General features: G+C 35.1%; 1 protein-coding gene across 3 annotated transcripts; it reads right to left on the bottom strand.

The window, feature by feature from the left end:
- Window positions 1-1,643: 1,643 nt before the first annotated feature.
- LOC111894039 (premnaspirodiene oxygenase) lies at window positions 1,644-5,853 on the bottom strand. 3 transcript variants are annotated; one of them, XM_042896846.2, is made up of 3 exons: window positions 4,569-5,635; window positions 3,770-4,442; window positions 1,644-1,871 (listed from the first exon to the last, which is right to left on the bottom strand). In XM_042896846.2, the coding sequence occupies exons 1-2, from the start codon at window positions 5,463-5,465 to the stop codon at window positions 3,816-3,818; spliced, it is 1,524 nt and encodes a 507-aa protein (XP_042752780.1). In that variant the 5' UTR covers window positions 5,466-5,635; the 3' UTR covers window positions 1,644-1,871; window positions 3,770-3,815. The 3 variants fall into 3 exon arrangements, with proteins under 3 accessions (XP_042752780.1, XP_023745876.1, XP_023745875.1); XM_023890108.3 differs by lacking the exon at window positions 1,644-1,871 and adding an exon at window positions 5,654-5,853 and having other exon boundaries at window positions 3,669-4,442; window positions 4,569-5,413; XM_023890107.3 differs by lacking the exon at window positions 1,644-1,871 and having other exon boundaries at window positions 3,669-4,442; window positions 4,569-5,634.
- Window positions 5,854-16,903: the final 11,050 nt, after the last annotated feature.

The following is a 16,903-nucleotide window of genomic DNA, read 5'->3' as shown; positions in this document are numbered from 1 at the left end:
TCCAACATATTGTACAGAATCCATAGTTGTGATATCATCTCAATGGAATGAAGCTACGATTGATGAGCTTGATTGCATGTGTAAAAATGATGTTTCGGAACTTGCTGAACTCCCTAATGGTGTAAAACCTGTAGGATGCAAGTGGGTCTTTAAAACTAAGCTAGACCCGAATGGGAACGTCGAATGATATAAATCACGCTTGGTTAAGGCTACACCCAAAATAGGGAATCGAATATTAATAGACCTTCTCTCCTATTTCATAGGATTCCCTAAGGATTGTTATGGACCTAATAGCTCATTTTCATTTGGAACTACATCACATGGACGTTAAAACAACTTTTGTTAATGGTGATTTAAATGAAGATGTGTTCATGATTCATCTAGAAGGCTTTAAGCCTAAAGGTAAACAACACCTTGTATATATACTTAAGAAGTTCGTATAAGGGTTAAAACAAGCATCAGGGCAACGATACTTAAAGTTTGACGGAGTCATCAAAAAGAATGGCATTAATAAAATCAAGTGGATTAGTGCACCTACCTTAAAATGAGTAGGAACAATTTTTCCATACTTGTTCTTTATGTTGATAATATTATTTTGGCTAGTAATGGTCTTAATTTTGTGCATGAGTCAAAGCGATTACTTTTGTACCATTTTGACTAGAAAGATCTCGGGGAAGCCTCATACGTGATCGACATTAAAATACACCGAGATCGGGCCAATGGGACTTTAGGATTGTCTCAAAATGCTTCTATTGAAAGTGTTCTTTCACGTTAGAACATGCAACATTGCTCCCCCTCAGTAGCTCCTGTAGTTAAAGGAGACATTTTGGATCTATTAAAAAACCCAAAAACGGAGGTAGAAAATTAACGTATGAGATTCATACCTTATACTTCTATAGTTGGAAGCCTAATTTATCCTCAAGTTTATACTTGTCCCAATATCGATTATATTGTTGGTATTCTAAGCTGATATCAATCTAATACATGCCTAGGTCATTGGAAAAAACAAGGAAAGTGTTGCGATATCTTTAAGGGAAAAAAGACAAGAAACTAACATATAAAGGAACTAATAGATTAGAAGTGATTGGCTTTTCTGAATCCGATTTATAAAACGCAGAGTCATTAAAATAACGTCAACTAGGAATTTTTGGATTGACCAGAACATAAAGGGATGTTGTTTATTGAAAATTAATCAACATTAGGAAGAGAGCATGAGATATTTGTGTAGAAGTTAGAAGCCCTAGGATCGGTTGGGAGGGATGAAAATGCAATTTTATTAAGGGTTATTAATAAGTTAAAAAACATGTTTCGTAAACACTAATTTTTTAGTGATAAAATATTTTTTCAATGACTAAGAATTTTTGGCTTTTCCAAAAAAAAAAAGTCAATATGGTCTTTGAGCAAATTCCATGAGTAAAGAAGCCATTAGTAGTGACATCCTATCAATGGAATGAATCTATGATCGATGAACTTGATTCCATGAGTAAAAATTACTTTTGGGAACTTGTTGAACTCCCTAAAGGTGTAAAACATGTAGATTGCAAGTGGGTATTTAAAGCATGTAACAACCCAAAAAGAATGGTAAAATTTTTAATTTCCAAACACCCAAAAATACAACCATTTTGTTCCAAATTAACCATAGAATAAATATTCTTAACATCGGAGTGAAATCAAATAATAAGCGAAATAAAATCGAGGGGAGGTTGTGCAATCACGTTAGGGCCTTCCTTTTAGAACTGTAATTACCTAAAAGTGTTAACGCACAAACCATAAACATAGAACTTAGTTATTTCCCTGTAATATCACATACCATGCATACCAATGGGCCTAACCCGCACATTAGGCCCAACCCATATAAGTGTTTTATAGTCCTGCAGTCGAGCAACAATACATACATGGTTAATTTGTATTTTCATATAAGTGTTTATATCGTCAAAGGTATTTAGTAATCTAATTTTTATGATGTTTATCATTTTTTGAAAATACATAATGCTTTACTCCAAGAGATCAATCAACAAACCCAAGCTTCTTCTGCAGCAAGCGGTCTATCACCAAGTGATATAAAAAAAATGTTTTGATAGAATATTGAGTGTTCGACGTGGACATTTCAGGGGAATTGGTCGTAAACCTCTTACCGTTGTGTCTATGTACAATTAGGAACAACCAATGACATAAGAACCACCACAATCACAGTAATTGTTAGTTTAAGTTGAAAAGTATAATGTTATAATGGTAAAACGAAAAAAAAGTAGGATGCTATAATGATATGTTGGTTATGGTTTGATATGTTGATATTTTGTAGTTCGGTAATTTTTGGAAAGTAGAATGCTATAATGATATATTGGTTATGGTTTGATATGTTGACATTTTGTAGTTTGGTAACTTTTAGAAAGTAGAATGCTATAATTATATGTTGGTTATGGTTTGATATGTTGATATTTTGTAGTTCGGTAATTTTTGGAAAGTAGAATACTATAATGTTATGTTGGTTATAGTTAGATATATTGGTATTTTTTTATTTTGGTAATTTTGGAAAGTATAATATTATTATGATATGTTGGTAATATATTTTGTTTTTTTAGCTAGATATACTGCAAACGATACTAAAAGACCCGACATGTTCTGTGGCATTGAAAGAGTAGATTCCCTCATTGCCACCGCCAAATAATAATGAAGGAAATGATGAGAGTAATGATGACGGGTAGGAATTTTTGGGTTTATGAAATGTTTTGTTTGGACGAATACTTTAGGTTGTATGGATTAATATTTTATAAATGTTATTGTTTTTGGTTTTGTATGGTTAATATTTCTATAAAATTCTACCAGATTTTATAATGATATAATGTTTTTTATAATTTTAATATTAAATAAAAAAAATAAAAACGAAAATAGTTTTTGCGGCGACGGGGAAGTATTAGTGGCGACAAATGTTTTAACGGCGACGCCTTCACATTATCGGCGACTAGCAGACCATTAGCAACGAAGCATTAGCGGCGACGTTTTTGCAGCGACATGTCGCCGCTAATACCTTTTGCTGCGACGACCCCTATCTTTTACGGAGACAGACGTTGCCGTTAATGCCCGACTTTCTTGTAGTGAGTCCATGGTAGGTCGCTGGAGCCATCTGCTGTGTAACCAAACAAATGTGGATTAAATTCACACGATAGTGCTTCTGATCTTGACGGCTTTGAGCGATAAGGCCAAGAAGCAATGGACGGTGGGTTTTGGATGGACACCTGACAACTCCAACGAAATGGTCCTCCCAAGAAAAAATATTAAAATTCTTAATGAATTAATTAAAAAGTAATTATAATTGTACCTGAACTAAGTTTTTTAGTAAATAAATATCAAAGTACAACGTTTTTGGTAATTCCTTTTTGTCAATTACTAAGCTAGCAAACTCATGGAATTCAACCATAGTTCGATGATATCTTGGCCTCGATTCATAAGATTTGAAGATCATGTATAATTTTAAGGTTGCTATTTGCTATACATAAATATCGATCTAATTAGTTGGGACATTTTTTTTGTTGAAAAACAAAAGAAAAAAAAACACTGACGATTTTGTCATTCTATCCTTACTCTTTTACACATGCATGGCAAATAGTATAAAGTAGATTAGGTTAAGTTGTAGACAATTTAAAGAGTTATTTTTACAGCACATAACTAAGAACATAATGACAAAGAGAATATATAAATTTGTTAAAGTTCCTTGCTTTTTAAACAATGCAATTTCGAATATGACAAAAAGCTGGAATAAGGTACTTACTATAGACCTGAAGAACCAAATACATGATGATCCTAACTGGTGGACTTTAGGAGTCCCCGCAATTGAGATCATAAGGGGCTGCAATCAGTTGCAAGCTCGTCTTTCTCCCAACGGAAGCACCGAATTTCTCCTTCATATCCAAATCTCTAATATTCATCCCATCTGGGAGTTTCCAGTTGAAGTGATAGAGTAAGCTTGCAAGAAGAAGCTCAACATTAGCGACACCAAATAAAATTCCTGGACAGATTCTCCTTCCTGCTCCGAATGGTAGATACTCCATGTTGCTTCCCTTGAAATCATAATAATTGTCTTCGAATCTTTCAGGTAAAAAACACTCAGCATCATGCCAATACTCAGGATCCCTTGCAAGAGCCCATGCATTAACAATCACTTTCGTCTTCAACGGTATCACATATCCATCAATCTCGCAACTCTCCCGACATTCTCTAGGAAGCAACAGGGGAAGTGATGGGTGTAATCTCATCGTCTCTTTGATCACTAGTTTTAGATACTTCAATTCTTGAATATCTGCTTCATGTACTTCTTTCTTTCCATTTAGCACTGCTCTAACTTCATTTTGTGCCTTTTTCATCACTCTCGGGTTTCTTACAAGTTCTGACATGACCCACTCCATTGTTGTTGAAGACGTCTCTGTTCCAGCTGAGAAAACATCCTGCATACAAACCAGCCGAACTTCAGTTCTTCAGGACACGTTTTAGAGTGAAGATATGAAGTCATTACACATGAAAAACACAAATTATTGAGTCTATATATCTAAATGCGTGTCGTGTATACTAACCACTACCAACGCTTTGATATGGTCGGTTGTGAATGGAAACTCAAGCTCCCCACTGTTTTTAAGTCTGAACAGAATATCAAGAAAATCTTCATCTTCCGTGCCAGTTTTACACCCATCTGTATCTTCTGGTTTCTTCTTGTGGTCATCGAGGATTCTGTTTAGGGTCATATCTAGGTTTCGATGAAGGGTTTTTAACTTGGACCCGATACTGGTAAAAACATGAAGAAACTTATACGAAGGAAACAAATCGACTATATCAAAAGCTCCAGCCAGAACCGCAAGTTCTTGTACACACTCAATTAATAGATCTTGCTCCTTATAGATCCTACCGAATGCAGCTCTTGATGTTACAGTATTCATGAACGTGAAAAAATGTTTGGAAAGATCTACAGGAGATCCTGCAGATGAAAGAATATGGTTCATCAGAGCACCGACTTCTTCCTCTCGAATTGACGAAAATGACTGGACTTTCTTCGCAGTGAGGAGCTCCATGGCGCAAATCTTGCGCATCTGCCTCCAGTGAGTGCCATAGGATGAAAATGCGACGTCTGAGGAGTTGTAAAACACGATCTTGGAGACTAGCAGTTCAGGTCTGCTGGCAAACGAGAGATCTTGCTTTACGAGTATCTCTTTAGCTATTTGAGGAGACGAAACAACCAAATAAGGTATCTCTCCGAGTTGAAGATGCATCAAGGGACCATGTTTTCTGGCCAGATTTCTAAGAACTTGATGTGGTAGTTCTGAACTAATCATTGATAACATGTTCCCGATGAAAGGCAGCTTCCATGGACCTGGGGGCAATTTGCTGCCCACCTTCCCTGAGCTGTATCTCTTGAATAACTTAACTAGAATGAACAAAAAAAAGAAAGTCACTAGGATGCTCATCAAGAAAGACATGCTTCGCAGTTGTAATGCTTTGCAATTCTTTTAGAAGAACAACCAATAATTATAGACATATGAGAAACAAGTTTTTGACATTTTGTGATATCTTGCTGTTCTTGTCAGCTGAGGTACTATTTTAACATATCATGTAAAATACCAAAATGTAAAATCTATAATTAATAATACGTAAATGAGTTTGGGACCTATCTCTTTCCTTGACAAGCTTATTGGAACTTGACTCCACATTGGGATACATAGTTTCTTAATATGCCATAAAGATCCGTCTTGAGTTTCATGGCTTGCTCAAGTGTGGTAAATTTTAGAAGAAGAAAACGGAGGGATAATAACGTGAAAGTAATATTGCTGTTAAAAGAAAACATGAAAGGAATATTAAAATGGTCCTTATGTTACAATGGAAAGTAGAGTAAATCACTACATAAATCGTCTCTATCTATTTTGTTTTTTTCATTCAACGTTATCTTTTCTGTTGCAACTTTTGTCCCTTTTAGGCTTTTACGTACATCAGAAAATTTTGGAAGCCATTACATGATTAAGCAATATGGGAGACACATAGCCACTAATACATTATCGCCCATATGGATGTCGCTTCCACTGGTAGTTTTTTATTTTCCTTCTTCTTTTTTATTTATTTTTTTTGAAGTATTATCACATGTACATGTCAGAAATCCAAAACCCAAAAAAAATTGCATGTAAAATATATATATATATATATATATATATATATATATATATATATATATATATATATATATATATATATATATATATATATATATATATATATATATATATATATATATATATATATATATATATATATATAGGGTGACTTGGAAACTAACAATGCAATGAGAATTGGACATGTTGTTAGGTTAGAGAATATAGCTAGGCTTGGAAGAATATGTTTGATGGTTTTCGGTTGTGGAACACAGAAAAACCCAAGAACAATGTGACGATGCCTGATGATGTTCAACTCTAAAACCAAGAAAAACCTAAGAACGATGTGATGATGCTTGATTGTTACTCAAAAAAGCTAAAAACAATGCATGATGGTTGATGGTGTTCAACTTGAAAAGTAAGGAAACCCATAACCAAACCCAAAGAAATGAAGGCAGATGGAAACTGTAGAAGAAGGTATGGTGGTGCAGTGGTAAGGTGGTGGATGGTGGTGAACTATGTTTTTCGGATTTGCTACTAGGATCCATTTATAATCCATTTAGAATGAAATAAAATGAGAATTGAATTAGAGAGAAAAAAAAATGGAATTGAAGAAAGATTGAATGGAATGGGAAAGAATGTGTCATTTTTGAAAAAGGAAGAGAGTTATATTTATAGTGGTAAAAAGATTTAGTTTTTTTTTTTTCTTTTGAAAAGTTACAGGATCCAACGGGGTGTATGTGTGTGTGTGTGTGGGTGTGTGTGTGTGTGAGAGAGAGAGAGAGAGAGAGAGAGAGAGAGAGAGAGAGAGAGAGAGAGAGAGAGAGAGAGAGAGAGAGAGAGAGAGAGAGAAACTTCAATCGGGTAAAGAAACCCTGTGGCATCTTCAATTTGGCGGTACTGCTCTTTGTTGGAACTAGTACGCCCAGGGTAACAGTGATAACCTCTACAGATTTTGTCCTAAGCACTGTTTTTATGACATGCAAACGCATCTGTTGTAAAACTAATGTCATATCTACCAAAATTGCAAGATTTAGGATACAAATTTTCGAGTGTCCTAAATGTAGTGTCACAATAGATAATAAAAAAAACACCGAGGAGACTATCAAATTAGCATGTCAAGAGAAGTTGTCGCCTTATAATTTTTTCACTAAAAGCCCACGTCCATATTCCGCTACATAAAAATCCATCTTCTTAATTTTCGACTTCAAAGTTCGTCTGGAACTGAAATCAATCGATTGGAACCATGCTCATCTGGAACAAAAATCGATGGATGGTGTTAATTGCCTCAAAGAAACCCTACTTTTCAAGATTTGCTTCAATTCTTTCGCATCTCAAAAAACCTTGAAATCGATTTTGGATTTCCCGTATTCTATCGGTGTGATGCTCACAAGATATGTAAAGCTCCGCTTCAAATTTCTCAAAACCCTATATTTACCTATGTCTCCCGCCATTGTGGAGAATCGTACGATACGCCCTAGTTTTCCTCTCAAGGAGAGTCCATGATTAAGAATTTAATCCAAAAATTTTCCTTATTTGTTTTATTTGATTGGAAATCCTTCATTCTAGGTTACATGATGGTGACCTTGAGATTGCCTCACTAGAGAAGAGACCACAGTGGTTCTCCCCTCCACTATCTCACTCCTGCAACCAATCCGGTGATCAATGTGAACTTCGGTGATCACTATGAGACAGAAAAAGGTAATTTCAGGTCTGATGATTTTGTGTCCATTTTTGATCAATGTGAACTTTGTTGAAGATTTTGTCTATTTTTGATGATATAAAATTACAGAGGGAGTCACAGGGCCTAAATATTCACAAGATGCTCAAATTGCTGCTGCAACCTTTATTTTCCGTGAACATGCAGCTACAACAAACAATTTCAGGCCTGGTAAAGTCTATATCCCTCTATCTCTCTTTACGTAATTTTTAACTGCAGACTTATGCATATTTAATAGTATTAGTATTATTGAGCATTTAATGATGCAAAATTATGCTTTGAAAAAAGAAGGGTAACTTCGAAATCAATAATTAAAGAAAGTACCATCTGTGACAGGTGATGAAATATAGCAGAATAAATCAATTTCATAATGTTGGCAATGTGAGGGATTGTAATCGTTAGATAGTAGAGGCTTCATGAAATGCATGCAGGGAGCATTCACCGAACAACATTTTGATTCATTTATCTTTCTGAGTTTTTGTGTGGTGATTTTTGTTTTTGACCTTTTTGCCCTTGTGTCTTGTAGGTAGCATTCACCGAACCATATTTTGATTCAGATCGTAACTTTGCTACCATAGAGGGGTACCCAGTTACCAACAAGTTAAGCAAGTGCTTTTTTTACATTATATAATTTGAATATCTTATTTCTTATATTCAATGGTTTTATTTGATTTTTAGACTGTGAAGAGACTGCTGGTTAATATGTAAGCGAAAGATATTGGTTCAATTGTTATGAGCTCACCTAGAGATGATCTGAAAATGGTAGCAAACTTTAAGGATATTTTGGAGAAGATTTTTATCTTGGATCCTGATAAGAGGTTAAATGTACACCAAGAATTGAGTCATCCATTTATCACCGGAAAGTGAAAGTGATGTTGCAGCTGTTAAGTTTTATCATTTTATGATATAAATTAGGTTTAAGCATAAATTAGGTTTAAGCCCGTGGAAAACATGGTTGAGAAAGAAAAAATTATTTATAATTGGAAATTTTAATGACTAATCAAATATCTGCAAGAACATTATTAATTTAAACTTCAATAAAATAAGAATAATTTTTTTCTTTGGTAGACTATTTCAGTAAGATGGAATTATCCGGTTACCATATTTCTTTCTTGATTTTTATTAATTCATGTAATGTAAAAAGTAAAGATTTGAAATATACATTTTTTTTAATGAGAATCAATATGTTTTTTTGTTATTTCATAATTGGAAATTATAACGACCAATCAAGTATTTGCAAAAAAATTATTAATTTACAAAAATTATATTGTTATGAATATCAAATTTTCGTTTTGTATGTTTAGATATTTGAATAAAGCATAAGTCCTTACGATGCACATTTGAGTATAGTGAATAAAACACAATAAATCATGGAAATGACATTGATATATGACAAATTAAATATGACAACAATGTAATAAACATAAAATACATAAACACAACATAATAAATTATAAAGGGAAAATTACACAAATGCCCTACAAACTTTCTAGAGTTTACCCGTTGAGTCCCTAAAGTTTTTGTCGGGATTTATGGGTCTCTAAACAGGGATATGAATTGCTCTTTTAGTCTCTGTCAACCTATAATAGTCGGTTTAGTGACCTTTTAGACCAAAAAAATTCACATTGTGCCCCTATAAAAGCAAAAAATAAGTTCATGGATCAATTCGTAGCAAAAACCTCTCATTTTCTTCTAAAGCCGATTCACACTCAATTCTTACCCTCCCAAGAAATCGATCGCTGCTCTTCAATCCGTCTTAACCCTCGATCGTCACACACACTCACCGAAGATCACAACCATCTTATCCTTCTAATTGATTCTCGATCATAACCCCTTTCCACTATTTTCTTTGATTCGATTTCAACTCTTCAAAGAATTGATCACCTCATTCCTTCTTCTCTGTTTAAAATTGCAAAAGCTACCTCTCCTTCTCCCTCCGAGTTGCAGGTTTGATGGATGCGATGTTGAGAAGGATGCGTAGGTTTGATGAGGTTAACTGAGAAAACGAGAGTTAATCTCTTTTTATATTCGATTTGCAGGTGATTGGTTATGGTGGCTGACTGGTGTTTTTATGGGTTATGGGTGCTAAAATGGTGGTTTACTTCATGAGACAAAAAAGGGGAATAAGGGTGTTTGGATTGGGTTGTTGTGATATTTATTCGATGGTGATTAAGGTGGGTTATGGTGGCTGTAATGGCTGAATAAAATTTTGATCAGCATTTGGTTCAAGAGGGTACGAATTGAGTGTGAATTGGATTTAGAAGAAAATGAGCGTTTTTTTGGTATGAATTGATCCCCAAACTTATTTTTTGGTTTTATAGGGCACAATGTGAGTGTTTTGGTCTAAAAGATCACTGAACCGACTATTACAAGTTGACAAGGACTAAAAGAGCAGGTCATATCCTAGTTTAGCGACCCATAAAGCCCGACAAAAACTTTAGGGACTCAATGGGTAACCCTAGAAAGTTCATAGGGATATTTGTCTCATTTTCCCAATTATAAATTTTTTAATAATAAGATAACTAAATTGAAATATTTCCAACATTTACATATATACCCTACACGTTGAGCATTTTAGAATCAACACAAGATCATATAGACTTTATGAAAGTTAGTATCAACCACAAAAAGATCATCTAGACTTTATGAAAGTAAGATGCTATAATTGAAAAACAACCACACAGACACAACAAGTGATGATTGTATTTTAATACATAACAATATCCTTTATAGTACGATGGTACCCTAGAATTGGATTGAAAATAATTTTCATAAATGGAATTGTATTAATTAATTAATTAATTTTTTAAACATCATATTTTATATTTTATATATCAAATAAAAATGTTAAATAATCAATATAAAATAAAAGACATTGGAGCCCCTTAGCAATTTGGGTTTTAAAAGATAATGAAAAAAAATCAATATTATTCCATTGGGTCACCGATTTGGGGATTTCCTTCTCTCGTCGGTTCTTCATCCGTTGACTCGTCGGTGTCATCGCTCATAAACCTCACCTTTGAGGGCTTCAACTTCCTCTTCGCCACGAGACAGTCCAACATTTGGCGATTTCATTCAAAAACCAGATAGGAAACTAAAGCCTGAAGCCTGCCCCTCTCATAATTGTTTATGCCACCTCTGGTATTTAGCTAAGAAGCCTCCCCTCCTTCTAGTTTTCTGTCTTTCAATTCTTTATCCCACGTGTTGGCTAGTTTGTCCTCTTTCAATTGAGTGATGTTGAAATGATGGAGGTTTAAAAGGCCACGAAACTAGTTTTGAGTTGAATATGGGGACGGTGATGTATGGTTGTCCCGCAGCCAAAAGTAGCGGATTGGTTGAAGGTTAACGGGTGGTCTAGGTTTAATGGTGGTCAAGTATCCGGTGAATGTACATAATTCCAATGATTTGGTAAGTTTTTCTTTTAAACACTTTGAATCTAAAGTTTTATTCACAGTATTTTTTTTCTTTTATAAACTTTCAATCTAAAATTTTATTAACAATTTTTTTTTTTGCTGAAATTAAAGCATAAACCTTCAATTCTTATGAAAACATTGTACTTTTAATATATTAAAACAAATATGCTTATAGCAAAAATAATGAGGGTGTGGATCATTTGTGTATCCAAGTTAAGATAATTTCATGGAAAATCTGCTTTGGAGTTATTCAAATAATATTGAAATTTTTTTGGAATGAAAAGAAATTGATATGGCATAATTGTTTTTGTTGTAAGTATATTTCATTTAATTTATTAATTCTTAATAAGTTATAAGTAAGAAAGAAATGTAATTATTTCATGGAATTAAAGAAATAAACTAAAATGCTACAATAAATTGGTTTGGTATAACTCTCATTGGAGATCTGAAAAGGTAATTAATTTACCTCTTTCTTCAATTTTTAAATATTTAGAAGTAAGATGCTATTTATGAACTTTTTTTTAAATGCTAAAAACAATTTTTTTTCCCAGCAACTATCATATTAATAAACTACTAATGAACATTTAAAGTACAATGACCGAAATAAATTTAAGAAAAAAATAAATCAATGATGTTCATTTAAAGTAGGAAATATGTAACTGGACATAAATAATTAAGATTTCATAACGTCCAAATATGAAAAAATTTACATTTAAAGTACATTGTTGTAACTGGAGAGTACAATACCTAACTAAAAGGTTTACATATTTTAAGGATAATGTTAATAGGATGCTATTTATGACTGAACAAAGAAAGGTTAGAAAAACAAATTGTTATAAATATCAATGTTGTCAAAATCACGATCTTGATTTTAAGATCATACAATCATTTTGTTTTGTGACTTATGACTAATGTTTTGAAGTTTTTATAGCTTTTGATCGGAAAACTGAATGTTTGAGATATTTTTCATGTTTTAAAATTATAATTTATAAACTAAAATTGTGTTTTATTTTGTAGGATTTTAGGATCACGATCCCGATCTTGCAAATCCAAAAATGATCATGCGTAGGATCCAGATCTTGACAGCCTTCAAAAGTATTACAATAATTGTCCCAAACAAAAAGAACTATTATTATGCCCCTGTGTGTTAAAAGAATTATTTTTTTAGAAATTAAAAAAAAATAGAGAAAAAATAAAAACAATGATGTTCATTTAAAGTTGGGAACCTGTAACTTGAAATAAATAATTAAGTTTACATAAATGGTCCTAATATATATATATATATATATATATATATATATATATATATATATATATATATATATATATATATATATATATGAAAAAAATAACAATGTATTAACAATTTTTTTTTTCCTATTAATGAATTCTAATTTAGTAAAAATAAATTTTTTTTTGCAGAGCATCTATAAATTAATTCGATTTTTTTTTTGTAAAAGTATGACGCTCATAGTGAAATATTTTTGCAAAGTTCAATACTAAAAATGATGTTATTACATAAATATATATTTGTACTTGCACATGGACTTTGAAATTTGAATTTATATGAGATGTATCAAGAAAGTGTCAAAATAGATAAGATATTGTGATGAGTGAAAGTACAATGCTACTTCAGTAGGAATAGAAAAGCAAACTGAATGATATTTGTTAAATAGTCGATCAATTTTATATGAAGTGATGTTAAAAGTACAATGTTATTAACAGAAAATGATTTTCAAACTTTCACATGGCCTGTGAAATCGAAACTTAGAGCAAAAAATGGGAACTTGGTAGGAAAATTCGATTATGGAGGTAAAGAAATTATTGTATGTTGTTTAAATGGGAACTGTTCTTTATATATTCATTATATAATTTTTTTAATGAAAATTTGAGTAAAAACTACTATGATAACTATCATAAACATAAAAAAACGAATTATGAAAGTACTAACCTGTTGATGTTTGATCTTTATCTTTGGTGGAAGATGTGAAGAAAACGAAAACAGTGAGAAGAGGAAAACCATTATGATATGCAAACATAATGGTATGGGAGGATCATTAGACCATTTTCAAAAAGCTGATGTGCACTTACCTTAAGTAATAATGATAATCTTGTGTTTTTTTGCTTCAAGATCAATGTATTCTGCAACCACAAGGAGACTTTAAGTTGAACAGTTAAAATAAATAATATATGAAGAATGAATGAGCATATATAATCTGATAATTCAAATACGGGGATTGAAATTTATTTCCGAGTTTTTTACAATTTACTGTATTCGAAATAATTTTGAATTTATGAATGGTAGAAAATGATAACTAAGTTGTTTATGACATTAAACTCTGTATGGGATGAAACAAAATTTTTATTTAATAATTTGGACTTACAATTTAATCTAACAGTTGATATGTAGGGATATGAATATATCTTTTGTGTATGAAATTTTAGTTAATTCTGACATTTATTTCCTAAAAGCATGTAATTGCAGAGAATATGGGTGGACAAATCATGCTTCCATTTTAATGGATTTTAATTGAGTTTGAACTTTTTCTTTTTGCAGACCACATTCCTGATTTTATCTGATTGTGAGTTGAAATGACCAAAAGGGCAATTTCTAAATATCACTTAGACATTTTGAGTGGGAAAAATAGTTTGGGGGAGGCTCAGAAATTGCCACATGGCAATTTGGTACTCCCATATTACTGTAGCAACCGGTTCCTAGTATGTATTTCATTCAAGTATTTTTCACAATTTGGACTGAGACTCGGCGAGTTGATGGAACAACTCGTCGAGTAGTAGCGACTTGGACCCGGTGGTTAAGTGGTGGACTTGTCGAGTCGGCGGCATGACTCGACGAGTAGACTCTTGCTGGACAAAACCCTAATCCAAGGGTTTTCACCCTATTTAAACATCTTATTCAGCCTCCCTCACCCCTTATGCTCTCAGAACCCGCTCACATCAAACCCTAATCGTCCTTGGTTAAGATCTAAGGCCTCTTTGGTGGTTTGTGATCACAAGAAGGAAAGAAAAGCTTAAAGAGTCAAGAGGATTCCATATGGATCATTATGGAGCGGTTGACCAAGAGTGCCAAATTTATACCAATCTAGGAGAGTATATCGGCCGGGATACTTGCCGACATCTATATTCGAGAGGTGGTGGCGCGGCATAGGGTGCCAGTGTCGTGATTTCAGACAGGGACGTGCGGTTTATGTCTAGGTTTTGGATGAAATTCCACGAGGAGTTGGGTACTCGCCTCCACTTTAGCACCGCTTTTCATCCGCAAACGAATGGTCAGAGCGAGCCGACCATCCAGACACTGGAGGACATGATGCGGACATGTGTGCTAGACTTTGGTGGTAGTTAGGATACTTACCTCCCATTGGCTGAATTCTCCAACAATAACGGCTACCACGTGAGGATCGATCGCCCTCCCCTTGAGATATTATACGGGAGGAAGTGCAGGACCTCGATATGTTTGGGTGAGGTTGGACAGTGGGTCATGGGGAGCACTAAAGTGGTGCTGAAGACGACAGAGAGGATCCAGTAGGTCAGGAGCAGGCTCCAGACTGCACAAAATCAGCAGAAAAGCTATGACGACAAGCGTCGTTCAGACCTGGAATTCCAGGTTGGGGATATGGTTCTTCTGAAGGTGTCACCTTGGAAAGGCGTCATTCGATTCAGGAAGCGGGGCAAGCTGGGCCCCAAATACATTGGAACCTTCAGGGTTATAGCCCAGGTGGGCAGGGTGGCATATCGGCTAGATTTTCCAATCGAACTCAGTCAGATCCACAACACTTTCCACATCTCCAAATTGTGGAAGTGTCTGGTGGACGACTCGGCGGTGGTGCCCCTAGAGGATATTCAGGTTGATGACGGCCTGAACTACATTGAGCGGCCTGTGGCTTTCCTCGACCGGAAGTCGAAGGATCTGAGAAACAAGAAGGTCGAGCCAGTGAAGGTGCAATGGTAGCACCGGAAGGGCTCAGAGTGGACGTGGGAGTCGGTGGACAAGATGAGGGAACATTATCCGGAGCTTTTCCAAGATCGAGCCGCAGACTTTGAGGACGAAGTTTAAAATAAGTGGGGGAGATTTGTAGCATCCGGTTCCTCGTATGTATTTCGTTCAAGTATTTTTCACAATTTGGACTGAGACTCGGCAAGTTGATGGCCCAACTCGTCGAGTAGTAGCGACTTGGACCCACGGGTTAAGTGGCGGACTCGTCGAGTCGGCGGCATGACTCGACGAGTAGACTCTGGCTAAACAAAACCCTAATCCAACGGTTTGCACCCTATTTAAACATCTTATTTAGCCTCCCTCATCCCTTATGCTCTGAGAACCCCCTCACATCAAACCCTAATCATCCTTAGTGAAGATCTAAGGCCTCTTCGGTGGATTTTGGTGCTTTGTGATCACAAGAAGGAAGGAAAAGCTTGATGTCTCAAGAGGAAATCAAAAGATCTCGATTTTGTGCAGCATCTACAGTTCTTTGGAGGTATAAAGCTTATACCTTGCTCACTCGTGTTCTAGATCCCTTTTGGAGTGAATTAGAGCTTTAAGGAGCCATTTTGGTGACCAACCATGAATGGAAGCATGGTTGTGGCTAAGACTCCAGATCTAAGGTTCTTAATGGACTACAATACCTAAAGTTGCTGATTTTGGAGTCTTAGAAAGCCCCATGCATTTTAAGAGTTTCCTTTAAAGCCTTTTGAGCTTATTCTCCCATGCATGCACGTAAAGTTTGCAAATTTACGTGCTAGATCAATCTTAGAAGCCTAGATCTATCTTTTGGTGAAGTGTTGTACATCAGAAATCGGGAAATGAGACTTAGACAACCTCGACTCGGTGAGTTGTTCTTGGGACTCGGCGAGTCCGAGGCTTGACTCCCTTTTCTGTTAGGGTTCAAAGGAACCCAGTGAGTGTTAGAATGGTCTTAGAAGGGTCCGGGGGAGTGACCCAACGCATTGGACTTATCCATAGACATGTAGTTCATAGGACTCGATGATTGCATAAGCTGACTCGGTAAGTCCAAGGAAATTTCCCAACTTTTGAATATGAACTCGACGAGTTGTTTATACAACTCGGCGAGTTAAGGACAAGACTTGTTTGTAGGACGAGGATGAACTCGAGGAGTTGTTCACACAACTCGGCGAGTCGGATGAAGGTTCATTCGAGGTTGTTTTAGAAGGAGAACTCGTCGAGTCATTGCTAAACTCGAGGAGTAGAAGCCTGAAGAAGGACAGATGAAGGCTAGGGAATCGACGAGTTGGAGGCCCAACTTGGCGAGTCAGGTCAACTGGAAGTTGACTTTGACTTTGACTTTGACTTGGTCAGGGGTAAAATAGTAATTTTACCCAAAGAACAGTTATCAGTGTCTATTTAAGTGTTTTATGGGAATTATAGCTGGAGGATCACCATAGCAGCAGTCAGACATCTGTCTATCAACTTTTCAACAGTCAGCCTTACGAGGTGAGTTACCTTCCAGTTGGGGTGGGTCTAAGGCACCAATGTCGGCCCACCAGTAGGTGATTATGGTTGAGATGGTTATCTTGGTGATAATTGTTTGGTTGCTATATCTATGATGAGTATGTGTTAAGTAGTAGTAGGGCACACTAGCCTTGGTTACCGGTTGAAACATACCGAGGAC

Source organism: Lactuca sativa, chromosome 7 (assembly GCF_002870075.4).
Source record: "Lactuca sativa cultivar Salinas chromosome 7, Lsat_Salinas_v11, whole genome shotgun sequence".
Taxonomy (NCBI): domain Eukaryota; kingdom Viridiplantae; phylum Streptophyta; class Magnoliopsida; order Asterales; family Asteraceae; genus Lactuca; species Lactuca sativa.
The sequence above is the reverse complement of the archived record's forward strand: the minus strand, read 5'-3'. Positions and strand labels throughout refer to the sequence as shown.